We start from the raw sequence: 15830 nt of genomic DNA, 5'->3' as shown, positions 1-15830 counted from the left end.
ATAACCGGGATCAGCGGGATCAGCCCTTCACTGACCCCGTCTTGACCACGTGTCTTTAGTGAGACGCGAAACCAAAAGTGGTTCTTCTGGTGTGTTTTTTGGTTGTTTTTTCGGTTGGTTGTTGTTATTCGGCGCCCAGCGGGTGGCTGAGAGGGGTGGGGGTGTTGTCTCGCCCTCCCGTCCCTGCGGGCGTGAGCCACTGGCTACGGAGGTCTTAATAACATAAAGAATGCCTTAATGAGGCTGTTTCTTAATTAGGTCCGCCTTGCTGTTACTTCTGTTGTTTCAGAGGGACGACTGTTCTCCTCTGGTCTGTTGTATTTTGGCTCCTGTGCTGTGTTTTCTCCTTTTAGGACTTTGCATCATCCTTTCTGTAGCTTCACCTGCCCAAGAATTTCCAACTTTTTTTCCCACCCGTAAGGCTGGTTTTTTTTTTGTTTGTTTTTTTGTTTTTTTTTTTTTTAAGGAATTACCTTAATCACTCAGTAAAGTGAGCTCAGACGAAGAGCTTCACAGTGATGACTCTGCGTTTAGGTGCCCACGTGTTGCTGTCCTAACAAACACCTGGAGTTTTACGAGGAACCTGTTTCTCCTTGCAAATGTGGCTTTAAAAGCATCACCCCAAAGTGTTGGTTTTGGGGGGGGTTCTCTGTAATTCTCTCTATTTCAGCACCAAATTTGTGTTCTTCTGCTGAGTGTGGGACAGATTTTGCTTTTTCCCTTGGTGAGGGGAAACAGATTTTTTTACTCTAAAATGACATTTTGGGGTAACGTTTGGTGCACGTCGTGCAGCGGCTTGTGGGAGGCTGGGGGTTGATGTACCTGTGTAAAGTGCGTTTATCTCATGGGACTGAGGCAGTGCTTTACTGAAGCAGAGGACTTTGAGATGAGTGAGACCTACACAATCCACGGACAGTGCTTTTCCTGTCTTCTACGGAGCAGCTTCCTTAGTGGTTGTAGATTTGGTCTCTACAATTTTAGTGTTCTCTGTGAAATTGTGGTTTCAGGTTCATAACCACCAAAATGTGCCTGGGATGTTACCAGCATGAACAGGTGGTAGAGTTTGAGTTGGGTTCTCTTGTGTAACTGGTTTTTCTGCCCTATGGATTTCAGGCGCCGTGTTGATTCTGGATTTGTTCTGATTTTTCTCTAGATTTTTTAGTGACTATAAAGGCTCATTCATTTGAAGATTTATCCATTTGTCTAGCAGGTAATCAGCATCTTGCTGCGTGCTTATTTTCTCATAACATGTTCATACATCTCATTCCTGTTACTGAATTACATTCACTGGATCGGTTTCTTTCCATCACATGTCAAGGTTTTGGGTTAAAAAAATATGGTTAAGTGCATAAAGACAGTTCTAAAAATGCCCTTATTATCTAGGATAACTTCACTTTGAAGTGCTTGAATGATGTCACATTAAAGTATGTTTGCAAAGAGAAATAAGTTGTCAATATAATCACTGAGCTGTACAGCCTCTGATGGTCAACAGGACCAAAGACTTTAAAGGCAATAATACTTTTGTCCTTTTTTTTTATGTATGTCTGAGATAGAAGGCAAAAACTGAGTTGTTTTGCCTGCTTTGACTCACTTTTGGATGCTCAGTGTGAATTAGAAACTTGAAAATATTTTGTAATGTCTGAAGAGACTCCAGCTGTCAGTCCTTGTTCACACCATAGCCAAGCCTGCTTTCAGGTGGTCATCTAGCTTCCTCTAGCATAGTTTTGTTTGCAAGCATGCCCGTTATGAAAGATTTATTATATTTTTTCTTTCTTCTTTGATAGTTTCTGGCAAGTTCCCACCTGAAACCCATTGCCGATTTTCGCAAACAATGCTCTTTATTTACCCTAGATGTTTTAATTTCCTAGTGAAGTTTCCAACAGTCTCAGCTATTCAAAAAGGAAATTTTACTGACCATCTGCTGTATTAAAATGATTTCAGGTGAGTAATTTGCTGTTGTGGGAAGAATGCCACTTAAACATTTTTTGGGAGCCTTGGTGGCACAATTTAAAAGATTGGTGCACCTAGCCTGGAAGTGTCTTCTGGGATGCAGCTGTGGTAGACATGGGGTATTGACTGGAATATCAGCTTTCAGACGGTGTTGTTCCAGTTTCCCTTGTGCTCTTTTCCTTCCTAATCAATATCTTGTCATGGAAAACCAGCTCCAAAGAGCTGGGACAGCTTGGTTGGTGTTGTCCACAGGGATGGGCTGGGTAGGCGCTCCTGTCTGGTGGAATTCAAAAAGCAAACCATAAGTCTAAACAACTGTATTGATCTATATGGCACTATTCAGATATTTAAATAAAAATATGTGATGAATACTGTTTTTTTTGTTGCTGTTAGGTTTCTGAAGAGAAGGGTTCATGGTCTTGGCTGCGTTTCCTGGTTTTAAGAAATATTTTAGTGGTGAAAGGCTTACATACTGTTCAGTTGTATGTAGAGCACACCAAGGAATTTGTGTCTATAATGAGAGGTAAAAAAGGTTTAATTTCTAGGCTGTTTCCAGATGCAGGAAGAATTATCACAAAACAATGGCAATTGCATGTGGAAGGCTTGGCATTTAGCTTCTCGCGTGTCTCATTTTCATGAGAAAGTTGGAGGAAATGGTTTTAAAAGTATCACAGGTGGGTGACTGATGTGACGGGTACATCTGTATTGGTAAGCTTCTGTGCTTAACACACCCATGCCTGTGTATGAGGTGGAAAAAGCATTTTCAAATAAACTATAAATGCAATCAGTCAGGGTTTTTTTGAGAAATGCTGGTTTGAGTGTCTGGCAAAAAGCTGATACTGCTCTTCTTTGGCTTCTACGTGGTGCCCACATCTGTGGTTCCCAGTATCTTCAAATGCAGGCATGAATGCTTAAGGACTGCTTTGCATTTTTGCTACAGCTACAGATATGCTCTGTCCTCCGTCTGGAGCAAGGAGGCGGCGGAACACGAGGGGTGTGCATTTTGCAGGCAAACCTGTCGTGGGTAGGTGGTGTTCTGTGTGCTGACAGTGGTAATTAGAGCGTGGTATTTTGTTTGCTAACACTGTTTTGAAAAAAAAAAACAACCTGCAAAAGACAAACTCCCATCTACATGTAGGTTTGGCTCCTTTTTCTCTCCATTTCTCTGCCTCTGCCTGTCACCTGCTAGAAGTGCACATGGTATTCACTGTAGTAGGCTGGATCACAATGGCTGTGAAATTCTTGGAGTTTGCAGCTGTTGTGAGCAGGAGTGAACCTCAGTCTTCACAACAGAGGTGCTTTAGCCTGATATTTTAACCATGTGTTTAATAGAAAGTTACTGCACAGGGTCATGTATGATCGGGAGTGTTCCTACAGCACTGGGAAATTCCTGCACCTTAAAATTCCTGCTTTTTGTGGCAGATTTCATGTGTATGCAACTGATGGGCTAATGCAAAGGTTACTCCACTTAGCAAGCTACTCCAGATTGTAAAAACACCCAAGGTGTGATGGTCTTGGTGTAGAACTAGTGATGCTGTGCCTGACACGGTGACCTCAGTGCCTCTCCTCTCACAGACTGCTACTGGTGTGCAGCAACACTGGATGTGTTTACAATGGTCTGTTTTGACCAAAACCCATCAATTTCAGTATGGATGAGGTAATTTGAGATGGTTTTCTATGCTGCATGTTGGCTTCATTAAAGCAGTATAGCAAATACTTGTGCTGCGTGCTCATGGGTGTGCCACGGGCCTTGCAGGGTCACTTGCTGTTTTGTCTCAGTGCCTGTTTCTGATGTCCTCATTATCTTGCAGTGCCACTTGAAGATGAGAAATTTTAATCCCTAACTCTTGTCACCTAGGGCTTAGCAGGAGGTGGAGAATGTTTTTCAGGGGTTATGTTAGAGCTCAGGAGCCCCAGATGAAAAAGCAGCACATGTCCTTGAGTAAGTGGAACCACCCAGAGCTGAGGGTGAGATTTTCAAGGACTCAAAGCCATTATCTGATTCTTCAAGGTTAGTAGGATGCAGCTGTGATTTCTTCACTGTTTTATTTGGCAGAAATGTAATCTAGTGCTTGCTGATGTTGTGGGGAACACATAATATCATGTGCATAAATTCCGAACCAACATCACTAAATAACCAAGAATCCAATTTAGACAGCTGTTGTAAAATAACATTAAATGGTTCTTGAAATTGTATATTTTTCCACCAAAATGAGTATTTTCTCTAGTTGTATCCCTGACTTGAGCTGTGTCCCTTTCCTGTGTTAGGAAACAGTGGCCTTCATCTCCTGCTCTTTGTAATCAATGTCTTTATGGATTTTAGTCTTCCCCACCTCCTTTGTCTCTGCATATGAGATAGAAAAAAGGGAAGGGTGGCAAAAAAATGTGAAGATTATTCCTAGAACATAGTATCAGATAGTGTAATGGAAGGACTGCTGTCCAAGATATGTCAAGGTACAAAAGACTCACTGAATTATGTATGAATTGTGCCATGTTGACACAAGCTGAGGCGAAATTTAGGAGATAATTGCTAAACAAATTACTGTTGTTTGCTAATCTAACACAGTCAAATCTGATCAACACAAAAGAACATGTCTTACAGGAAAAGTTCCAAGCTGGGGGAAAAAAAAAAAATTCATTATGTGTGTGCCTTGAGCAATGGCCTCTGGTGTAAGAGCCTTCTGAGGTGTACTTGTGATCTCATAATATATTTGATTAAATTGTCCTGATTTACAAAGCTTGGAAAAGCATTGGAATATTTGTGCGTCCTCCCTGCAGACTACTAGGTGACTTTTCTGGGAAGGGGTGTCTTCCAGCAGAGCAGACAGCTAGAGCACAGATTGTAAAATAAATAAAAAATAATAAAAAAGGGAGACTGATCTGATGTGACTTTTAAGAGTGCAGAGACTGAGAACTTTTGTGCCCTTGATCTAGGCATGAGCCAAATTGCTTGCTATCTTGGGACAGAAAAATTAATGCAACCAGAGGAAGAGTGAGGCAATATATCCTATCACAGGCTGCATTTGTTTGTGGTTGGTTTTTTTTTTTTTTAAGGATTCAAATGATTATGAAAGGGATTGTTTGTTTACAGGTCTACAAAGGGGTCTTAGAGGCCATCCTTTTCAGCACAGAAGCTGGACAGGAAAGAGGGAGCCTGGGGCTTTCCAAACGCCGTCAGCTGTGTCAGGCTTGGGGTGAAACCTCACAAAATCCTGGGGAGAGATTTGTGCTGGCTGAGCCAAGCAGGGAAGCATCAGACTCTGTTGTGGAGGCTTATATTAAATTACTCCAGCTGAGAAAAAATGAACCTTATTTTCAGAGTCCAGCACTCAGCAGCCACAGATCAGGAGATGGGGCAGAAATGTTAATTTCAGTGAAAGCTGACATGGAGGATAATTGTTTTAGGAAACAAGAGGCAAGGAACTAGCTGAAGCATCTTTGAGTGTCTTGGAAATACACCTACTTGAGTAATATTTTGTGATCTCCTGAAGACAATATTAGAGAGAAGGGTTTTTTTTTCCCCGTGTTTTGGTCAGAGATGTCTACAGATGAAAAATGTGCCTTATATTTTATAATTTTTTTACTCTTGTCTGTTGCAGGGATTTGTTTTATTAGCCCTGACTCTCCTAAAACCAGATTTTTTTTTTTCTTTAAGTAAAGAGGTAAAGGAGGAATTTTTTAGTATATATTCTTAATTTGAGGTTCGTGTTTTGAATTTGGTACTTTTGACGGTGCAAAACAAATAAGGGTATTTGTAGCACGGAAAGAGAGGAAAATGCAGTGGCAGGTTTTTTATCTAAAACTGCACTGGAACAGGTTGTTGGAGCTGTGGAGAGGTGACTCCTGTGCACAGAGGCTGGGGTTTTGAGCTCATGTACCTGCATTATTTCAGGGCCATTGTCTTTGCTCACAGCTGTGTTTCAGGTACTGATGTGCAGCTGCAGTTGGGAGCTAGAAACACAAAGGTGAAGTGCCCCCCAACATGAACTGAGGCTTTTTTTAAAAAATATTTATCCCTTCTGTGCTGTTTCTGTGCTGTTTCCCCACTTTTTATGTCATCATGAACTTACCTGGGAAAGCAACAATTTACACCCTTAGCACGTCACCCTGAGACCTCTGTGGTGCTTCACATCTCTGCTTTGTTGTAATTTGCGTTTTAAGATCTCAAACTTGGGTCTGACTGGTGCCATGTCAAAGCACTTTTGTGCTGTATTTTACTAATGAGTACTTAATTGCCCTCTCAGCTCAAGTCCCAGTGGCATTTTTGCAGTGGTGTGCCCCTGCTGTGTCCTCATCTCAGCCTGCAGATTTCTTTTCACTCCAGTGCAAGCATTCTTTAGGAGCTGTAAAGGAACACCAGTATTGAAAAGCTGTTTTCCTGGAGCAGACCCCCTGCTTGGCATCAAGTGTCTTGGGTAAGGGTTAAATTTTTGAGTAGGATTTTGTTGTTTTGGGGTTTTTTTGCCTAGTCTGTAGTAAGAACCCAAAAAAAAAAATCGAATGAAAGAGTGAAAGAGTCATGAAAGTTCCTTAGAAAAGCAGTGAGTTGATGAGTCTTGGGAGGCTTTATATTTTTTCTTATGTACAGAACTTGGGATGTTAACAATACAGGTGACTCCTGTGAAGCTCTTTGTGTCCTTTTTCCTTTCTAAATGTGGTTTGTAGACATGGTGCTGGCTGAGCACAAACCAGTAGATTTGTAAGTGCTGGCTGAGAGTGTAGAGTGAGTGGCCTCTGTTTTGGTGGGACTTGTGTTTTTTTTTTTTTTTTTTTTTTTTTTTTAGAACAAATCATCTTGTTTGCTCAGAGCTTGGTGAGGCTGTGGGATTTGTGTCCTGGGCCCCCTCCTTGCTAAAATACTGGCACTTGTCAAGATAAGGACTGGTGCTTCTGTCCTGCTTTGGTTTGTCAAATGTGGATTATCACAAAGCCTGAGCTAAACTGGTGCTGAACCTGTGCCCATGTGTGGAAACAGCTGAAAGTGGTGCTCAATACGTGTCTCTTTGCCTTAGGCTTCAAACTCAGCCTAATCCATCAGCAGAGCAATTACTGTTCAATGCCAAGTAATAAACATAGCTGGAAATAAAGAGCTGCAAAATTGAAATTTAAGTGGATTTAAAGTGAATATCTCAGTTCCTTGTGAATGTCTTGTGAATTATTTTTCTATGGGGGTCAGGCAAAGCAATGTGAATTACAATTTTTAAATTAGTAAATTCAAGCCGTGTGAGCTCCTTTTTTTGGGGGAGTTTAGTGTTGCATTTTCTAATAGATAAATAGTAGATGGAAAGAAAAACATAATAAAACTTTGGTTAAGCAAAGACTGGGTAATGCAGGAATTTTCTTCAAAGAAAATGCCTGAGGAAACTGTTTAGTAAGATAAAGCAATTTGGAGACTAGGCCTATTTTTTATTATTAATTTGACAGGGACGGGAAATTAAAATAATCCATCTCTTGGAAAAGTCTTGGGTGTAGAGGTGGGAGGAGAGAAGGATAATGTAAGCCTTCATATTTATACCTGCCCTTGTCCCACTGAAGTGGCAAAATTTGGTGAAACTTGTTTTTCCAGGTTACTGGGCTCAATTTTTCAAAACTGCTCAGCAAATCCTGTGTACAGAATTACGTCCATCCATATGTACCAGACACTGATTTCTTTGTTTCATTTAGCTTTGTTTCAGACTGGGTGCTCTTGCCTATGCATCTCTTTTGGATTCAACAGTACTGAATGTATTCGACTTTGAAATTTAAAAAGAAAAAAACAGAGAAAAAGGAAAGGAAAAAAAAAAAGGCAGACTTTAGTGGGATCCACTGCTCAATGATGTGAAGTCAGACGTTTAGAGAAACATATCAAACTGAGTGGGATTGTAATAGGTCTGTGTGGGGACTAAAAACTAGAAAACAAAGGAAATCTGTGCGACAGATTTGTATTGAATATCCTGATAATATTTAATCCTAAAGAAGGCAGTGTTTTGGAAAACAGATGATACCTCAGCCAGACTACGATGTTATCCAAATATACATCAAAAAGACATATGTATCAGGGTATTTTTGGATGGACGAAGGGTGATTAAAACATGCTGGGTTTTTGTGTTTTTTTTTTTTTCCTCCCCCCAAAAATTTCCTCAACTTTGCCATCGTCAAATGGATGATACTAAGGTACTGAAAACTGCAGAGATGCTTTTAAAAATATGACTAAGGGACTCGGAATTCCCAAATCTTTGTTCTTACTGCCTGTATATGTTGGGCTCAAACGTTGGGTCTGGCACAACTTCCTTTTTCTGCTTTTTATCTGCAAAGCATACAGCAATTTTAGTGATGTCTTTTCAGAGAAAATATGTGGAAAATGATATATATTTAGAATGTGTGTTATTTTTTAAAAAAAAAAACATTTCAGGAGGAAGTGAGTTATTTTTCTGAATAAATATCCTGTGGTTTTCAAGGGAAGGCACTGTGCCACCGCTCGCTTTGGTAGGACCTTGGAAAGCCAGGGTGTCCTGCTGCCAAGTTAGAGTTGTAAAGTATTTGTTGGGGACTTGCATCTTCCAGAAGCAGCAGAGAAAGGGAGTCTGGGTCTCTGAGACATGCCTGCTGACTTTTCATCCCAGATCTATCCTCTGGAGGCTGGGCTGGTTGTTGCCTTTGATCTTTGCTCCCTTCCATACACGCTTTTTAGTAACTTTGCTACTAAAAATCACTTTTTCATCAGGAGACATGTCAGTTGCATGACTTAAATTTATTTTTACTTTTTTTGCCGGTTTATAACGTTCAGTTAGTGTATCCTGGCTTATCTGTGCATTTTGGGAAGTGAGGATTTGACAGCGTGACTGTTAGTTTTGGGAAGAATTGTTAAAAAAAGGCTGAGAAAAAAAGTGTTTGCCCCTTTTATAAATCTGTCTGCATACTCCCTTACTTGCTAGTATATGCTAGCATAATTGCCCACTTTGGTGTTTATTTTAATACACCGAAGGCCTTTTTTTTAAACCTTATTATAGCTTAATGTAGATGGTTTTAAGTGAGCTTGGCAAGGCTGGATGCCTGCAGTGGGTAGTGGGTTAGCTCTGAGACTTCAAGGGGATGAAAGACACCAGGGTGGGCTTTGCCTCCAGGCTACAATTAAGATCAAGGCTTGTTAGTAAGATTCCTACTATAAAGGTTGTTGACTGTCTGCTTCCTTCTGTTTCTCCTCATTTTTCAGCTGGTGACTGTAGTAAATAAGCCTGACAAGGGTTGTTCCTTATCGTGGATTCCACAAAAAGTATGTGCATGTTTCCAATCGTTCTGTGGCTGCCACGAAGCAGTGGGAAGGCAGCAGTGCAAATGGGAGCCATGTGAGCCTTGGCTCTGCAGTTGGGCCCACGATCTCCTGATCAAATGTTGCCATGGAGCACTGAATTTTTAAAGTGGCCCACTTACCCCTCTGCGCAATGTTAGAAAATCATTCAGTCTCCTCTTTATGTCCGAGTGGCAGTTTCTGGTTCGTTCCTTTTATCTTCAAGACAAAGTTGCATTATTGGCAAAATTGTAACCCTTGTGCTTTTAATACAGAGCAAAGTTGAAAGAGCAGCTAAATATAATTTAGGATGCATGTAATACAAAAATGTTTTAGCCCCCTAAATTGCATTAGGGAACAAAGCTCTTTTCTAATTTTTTTCTCTTCTTTGGCTTTCAGATTTATCTGTAAGTTGCAGATGAAGGTTATTATTGAATCATTCTTCAATGTCAAACAAATATTGTGGCCAGAGGAGTGGGAGGATTATTGTGAGATGGAACAGGAAAGATTCTCTGTTGTTTGTCTTCACGTTCGTTGGCCTGGTCATGTTCTTCCGAAAAGAAATGAGAAAAGAGGAAGTCCCTATTGGATCAGTAGTAGTTGTAAGATTAATGGAGTGAGAGTTGAGGTTCTTGTCAGATATTTTAATGTTCTTACTCCTGAAGTATTGGAGTTAATGGAATTTTAAATTAACACGAGAGAATATCAATTTGTATGAAATACATCACTGGAAATATGCATAAATACAGGCATTATCTTATTTCCTTCTGTTAGAAAATGTGGTAATAGCTAGTTTTAATCTTTAAAAGCAATCTTGAGCTTTTCTTGACTGGTTTAAATCTCCAATTATCCACTTATGAGTACATGTAGCATCTCCTGAGTAGTATCTGTTCTCTGATTATGAGTTAGCTATTAACTTTCTTCTGATTATTAGGTTAGGACATGTAGTTTGGCCAGTGTCAGAAGGAACCAAACTGCAGACTTTAACAGCAGTGTGTGGTCTTCTATTCTGAACTCCCTGTGGATAGCTCCCATTTTTCCTCAACAAGAAAGCACTTAAGTTAATTGCTCTATTTCAAAGACATAGGAGCTCTTTCTGGTCTCTAAGTAGCCTTCCATGCATGGCTGCCGAGGTTTGGAACACCTGCAGCCCAACCAATTTGGGAGAGAAAAAAAAAAAAGGCCATTAGTCTGCATGGAGGAAAAAAAAAAAATGAAGTGCTGAAGTTCAGAACATTATCAATGATGCTGTGTTGGAGCAGCCTGAAAGATTTGGCTTTTGGTCTATGCCTGGTGCTATCCAAAACAACATATAAAATTCTTTGTGGAGCCATTTTAAGAGTGTCTTGTTCATTCAGAAGGGCCTGTGTGCGCTGTTTGTTCCGAGGGCAGAGGCACCAGCCAACAGCTGATTCCTCCTCAGAGGGAAACATTGCCTAATGGTGAGCCCAGGAGCCAAAGACCACGGGGACAAAGTGCTAAAGATAAACAGCTCAGCCTTCGACTGTTCAAAGGCCTCAATAAAGCCTCTGAGTTACACATTCAGGGTGGGACTGCGTTGTCCCCACCTGCAGGCTGGCCCCGGCGCCCTGGTGTGGAGAGGTGCTGGTGTGTGTGACCCCCTGTCCCCCCAAGGATGAAACACTGCCTTTCTGTGGCCCCAGCCCCAAAGCTGCTCTGCAGCTTTGCTTTGTCCTAACTGGGGGAAGGGAGAAAGAGCCGGCTGCTCTCATTTTATGGAGCTGGTGAATGGGAAGAGTCCACAGGGGCTGGATGTTGAAGGGCACTTGAGGGTGCTGCTCTGCTCTGATGGACTCGGAGGGGCTTTTTAGGTTGCCATAGTGAGTCTGATCCCAGTAATTTAGGCAATAAAAATATAGTCTGCTTTTACTAAATGATTTTATTTTACTTTAAAAAGCTTAAGCAACAGCTGGACTGTTAAGTAGTGGCACTCCAAAAATTCAGGGGGCTGTTTTAACCTTTCTGAGCATTAACACAGTTCCTACCTTTACTCCCAAAGATGTGAAAGCGAAAATAACTCTTAAGGTTTCACCTCTCCTTTGTATCTGTGTCTTTCTTTCATAATGAAATTTTGAGCTGGTAGAAGTGTTTGATCTGTGAAGGGTCACATAGGCTTGACACATTGGAAGCTGATGGGGTGATGAATTTAGTGAGCAGGTGGGTGCATTGGGGCAGGTAACCTGTGAGGAGAGTGTTTTATTTCACTTCTTGAAGTAGAGAGCAATACATCTTGTTTTGAAAATACATCTGTTATTAAGATTTGCCTTTAGAGTGAATAAAATGCATGCAGTCACTTTGTAGTGAATTAATAAGGAATGTGCCCTGATTTATTGTCTGTATTCTTCATTTCTTTAGTGGTAACTGCTTGTTACTAAATAAGTAAGGGAACACGTTCTTTGCTATTTTTTGCTGTATTCATGCTTGAACTGTGGGTGGTTTATACATTTACTGAACACTACCCTAAACTCTGTGACAGAGTTGTGTTCTCAGGACATAAGGGGAAAAGGGATTTGGATTTTCATTTTTTTTTTTGTTCTTGCCATTGTAATTGTTTTGTTTACAAAAAAACCCAGTAAGGTACAATATTACTGTTTGCAGTGATGTTTTTATGTGCTGTGTAGGTCAGACTAATTTTCACGAAGGAGGTTTTTTCCTCCTCTTGAAGAGAGGTATATAATAGGCACTGTATGCAGCCAGGAGTCCTTGAGCTTTTGCTTATGGGTTGGAACAGTTGAGTGCCTGGAGATGGAGTCTGGCTGAGCTCTGCGTAGTGAGGCAGCTTCTGAACGTGGACTAATAAGTAATATACTCCTTTCAAAAGGTCAGTGAGCACAGTGGAGGAGATGAAAGCTGGGAGAAAAAGTATCTTCATTTTATGCTCCCTTGGAAAATGCTTTTTTTCAGAGATGCGCACTAAAACGTGGAAAAGCAAGACAACTGTGTTTTGCATTTGTTTCAAAGTTCAGGACGTTATTCTGGGTTGTGCCTCCTCATTCTGCAGAGGCTGTGTTTTACCACAGGTGTACAAAGAGTGTTGTGTAAACAGAACCTTCATTTTTAGCTGGAGTACTGATGTGTGCATGGGAAACCAGTATCACTGTATCGAATGAATTTAGTCTCAGGCCTCAGAGACCTTGTTAGTGCATCTTTAAATAAATAAACAGGCTTCTTTCCTCTTGGCCTCACTTTTTCTGACTGACACTTAATTCCCTTCATCATTATATAAATAGAAAATGTAATTCTCTTGCTTTGTTTTTTGTTATAAACAGTCTGAGTTGATAAGAAAGCCTCTAGTGCAGGTGCTTTTCACTGAATTTTGCTGTACTTTGTGATAAAAATCACATGTAACAAGCAAAACCTTCCTGTTGAACTACACATACATGCATCAGTACGCTGTGTGCTGTCTGCCAGGGTTGTCTGCTACTGTTTTACAGTCTTTAATTGAAATATTTTTAAAAACATTGTCTTTCAGAGGCGGAATTCTATGAAACTATTTCACGAGAGACTGTATTTTTCCATGATCAACAAGAAGGAAAAGGGAATCTGGCAGGCAAAGGAGAGTGCATGTCTGTGTGCTTGAGCATGCATCACTTGTGTTTCCTGCCCTGTGCTCTTTACTGACCCATGTCCAGGCAGTTAGTGCCCTACAAATTTTTAAAATGCCTTTATTTCTGGAGTCACTAATTGCAAAGGCATTGTTCCAGCTGTCCACCCTCAAATATTTAATTTTTTTGTTCTTGCTTACAGGTGCACAGACACGCTGTAAATTTCCTGAAGTGGCCAGCTGGGTAGTGATGGAAATAGAATTTTTTTCCCCCTTTTTTTTTTTTGACTTAGATTAGTTTTTCAGTTTATTTTTGGGTAACTTTCTGCTTTCTGTTGCATTTTCAGGGAATAGAAAGGTGAAGTATGACATCTGTGATAGCAAACGCAGTGGTGGTTTAGGGATGTAAATACTAAGGCTTTATGCTTGAAAACCAACTCCTAAATTCATATATTTTGCTGCTTTTGAATACTGTGCACTTTTCTGGGCAAGGGAGAGGCATTTTGAGATGTTGTTGGGTGCAGAGTTGAGCAAGGGTCATGCACAGTTCAGTCAACTGCAGTTAAAGCTGCTCCTCCTATCCTGGGAATGCCAATTTTTGGGGAAGCCAGGGTTAGTTAAATCTGTGTCTAGATTTGTTTCTCAATGTCCAAGAGCAAGGAAAGAGCTTCCTTCTACTCTTGCTTGGAGAACAGAGTCCCCCCAGGGCCTAAACTGATCCTGGTCATGATTATTTACTACTTCACTTTAGATGGAAACCTTGATAGAGCATTTAATCCTTGCCCAAGCATCACTGTGCTCAGTGCATGTAGTTGAAATGCCTCATCTGGGTTTTTCCTCCTTTTACGTGCTATTTTTAGTCTGTGAGCGAACATGTAGCCTTTTCTCAGTCACTTCACTTAGGCTGTGTATAAATGCATGGGATTCTTGAGGAGGTCTTAGGTCAAGCACAGGTTGCCAAGTTGCTTTGCCACAGAGCAAAGGAATTCACTGTAACATCACAGATTTTGTTGTCTGCACCATCCAGTGCTTAAAATATTTCCTTTGGGTTGCTGGCATTTGCTACACCCTCTGCTTTGCTGTGAAGCTTAGGAGCAGCTTTTGCGTGGCAGTCTTCCAGATGAATATTGGTTATTTTGAATTATGTTAAATGTTCTGTACTTTGGGTGATAGCAGGCGGCGAGTTAAAAACAGAGCCATGGGGAAGAGCTTGTGTGTAGTAATTTCCTGTCCCCTAGCTTCCTGACAGCGTCTTAATTTGAGACTATTCAAATACACTTAGTTGTTGGCACTGTTCTTTTAAACCTTACTTATTATAATCCAGTTTCCTGTTTGAAAGTACCACCAGTTCTCTGACAAACTGAATTTGGGGAGGAAAGTTAGAATAAAATTACAAGCACGCTTGTGTTTGTATATTTCCCCCCCCCCCAACCCCCAAGCTAGTTATGTAAAGCTGTTAAGCACCCCAGTGGTTTTAACAAGATTTTCTTGCTTTTTAAACAGGTGTTGGGAAGATGGAGAAGACTTTGAACAGAATTCATCCAGTTTCTGATCCAGAAGCAACCTATTTTCTACAGGTGTCATGGGAAAAGGATTTAGGCACTGGCTTTGATTTACTTCTTAGTGATTGTCAGTGTGCATGGACTGGGACAGGTAATAATGGAAAGAAAAATACATTGATTTAAATTATTCCTGCTCTTTATTGCTGCTTTTGAAACACTTTCTGGACTGTGACCCACAACTTGTATGAAAACCATTTCATGGGCATTTTGTCCCCAGTGATGGAGGAGGTGGGGTTCATGATCTTCTGGGATGTGAGAAGAAGAGAGAGCTTTGAGATCTGGAGAGCTTGTGTGTCAAAGCTAAAACTAATTCATTGAGCACATGGATATGCAATGTTTTGTTCTGTCTCAAGAATATATAATTTCTTGGAGTGATGTGAAGTAACACTTCTGTGTCTTCTCCAGATTCTGGAACAAATGTGTATGTGAGTTGCATTTGCAAATTGGAGTCCATGAAGCATTTAAGTGCAGATGTTTCTAAAATGTTTTCTTAAAATTTTAGTAGCCAAAGGTAGCTGTATTTGGTGCTGAAGTGAATTTGTGGGAAGGAAAAGGGACAATAAATTATCAGTAGGGAAAACTTAGCCTGTGGGATTTTTTTCCCCACTCTAAAACCTCAGTAAAAGGATGGGTCTTTGCATATGTGCATGCTCCTCTCACTCATGCCCAGCAAAAAAAGGTTAGATTTGTGTGTTCCTTGAGAAATGTGTCAAATACTTGATCAAAAGCCCTTCTCTCAGTAGCAAAAATATTTTAGAGGGAGGAGAGAATGATACATTTTACAGCAAATAGCAGGCAAGGCCATTTTCTGGACTCTTTATCTGAATTACAAGAACCCACATAGTTCCTTCTTCCTTCCTTCTCCCTGCCCAAAAGATGTTGTTTCTCCCCAGTTCCTATATAAGCCAAGCTTTCATATAGGTCTGAGATTAGATAAATGTATGTCAACATTTAAATTAAATCTGCTCTTCCATATTCCTTTTAACATTTCAAACACTCCATGGATCAGGGGTCCTTGCACAAAGGAAATACATGTATTCCAATCCTGATTCCCTGTAGTGAAAGGTTTTTCTTTCTTGGCTTGACAATAGTCAAGTTATTTTGAAAATAACAAGAAGGGTGTTAACAATGATAAATACTGTTTTTTCTGTGTGAAGGATCTTCTTGTTCTTAGGCGACTTCAAAATCCTCAGTTTAGAATTCACAAAAAGAGGACTCTTTATTTTTCCAAGCGAAGGCTGTGCCACTATAGCTGGGAGTGTATAGAAAAAATAGGTAGACACAGTTCTCATTTTGTTGATTTCCTGCATCTGGCAGAAAGGCTGATAATGATTTCCCAAAGCAGAGGGGAGTGAAAGCAGGATGACCTCCCTCTTTTAAAAAGGAAAGAAAGAAACCCACACCAGTTCAGCATGAGCACTGGGTGCTCATCCAAAGGAGAGTTTTTTCTGTTCTGGAAGAATCTGATCCCTTTCTGAGGAATTCC

The 15830-nt window shown here is 40.6% G+C and overlaps 1 protein-coding gene across 6 annotated transcripts in view; it reads left to right on the top strand.

Moving 5' to 3' along the window:
* The first annotated feature begins 6 nt into the window (after positions 1-6).
* Positions 7-15830, top strand: part of XRCC4 (X-ray repair cross complementing 4) — an 88985-nt gene continuing 73161 nt past the window's right edge. For 2 of the 6 annotated variants that reach the window (XM_017738681.1, XM_017738686.1), the window contains exons 1-4: positions 7-416; positions 1154-1210; positions 1785-1941; positions 14286-14435. In XM_017738681.1, coding sequence (XP_017594170.1) covers positions 1932-1941; positions 14286-14435 — 160 coding nt within the window. In that variant the 5' untranslated portion in view covers positions 7-416; positions 1154-1210; positions 1785-1931. Of the gene's footprint in view, positions 417-1011; positions 1211-1784; positions 1942-6163; positions 6366-14285; positions 14436-15830 lie in introns of those variants that run through there. The other 4 variants (XM_017738683.1, XM_017738682.1, XM_017738684.1 and 1 more) reach the window with 4 other exon arrangements.

This window comes from Corvus brachyrhynchos, unplaced genomic scaffold (assembly GCF_000691975.1).
Source record: "Corvus brachyrhynchos isolate BGI_N302 unplaced genomic scaffold, ASM69197v1 scaffold376, whole genome shotgun sequence".
NCBI classification, from domain to species: domain Eukaryota; kingdom Metazoa; phylum Chordata; class Aves; order Passeriformes; family Corvidae; genus Corvus; species Corvus brachyrhynchos.
This window is presented reverse-complemented; position numbering and strand designations above follow the sequence as displayed.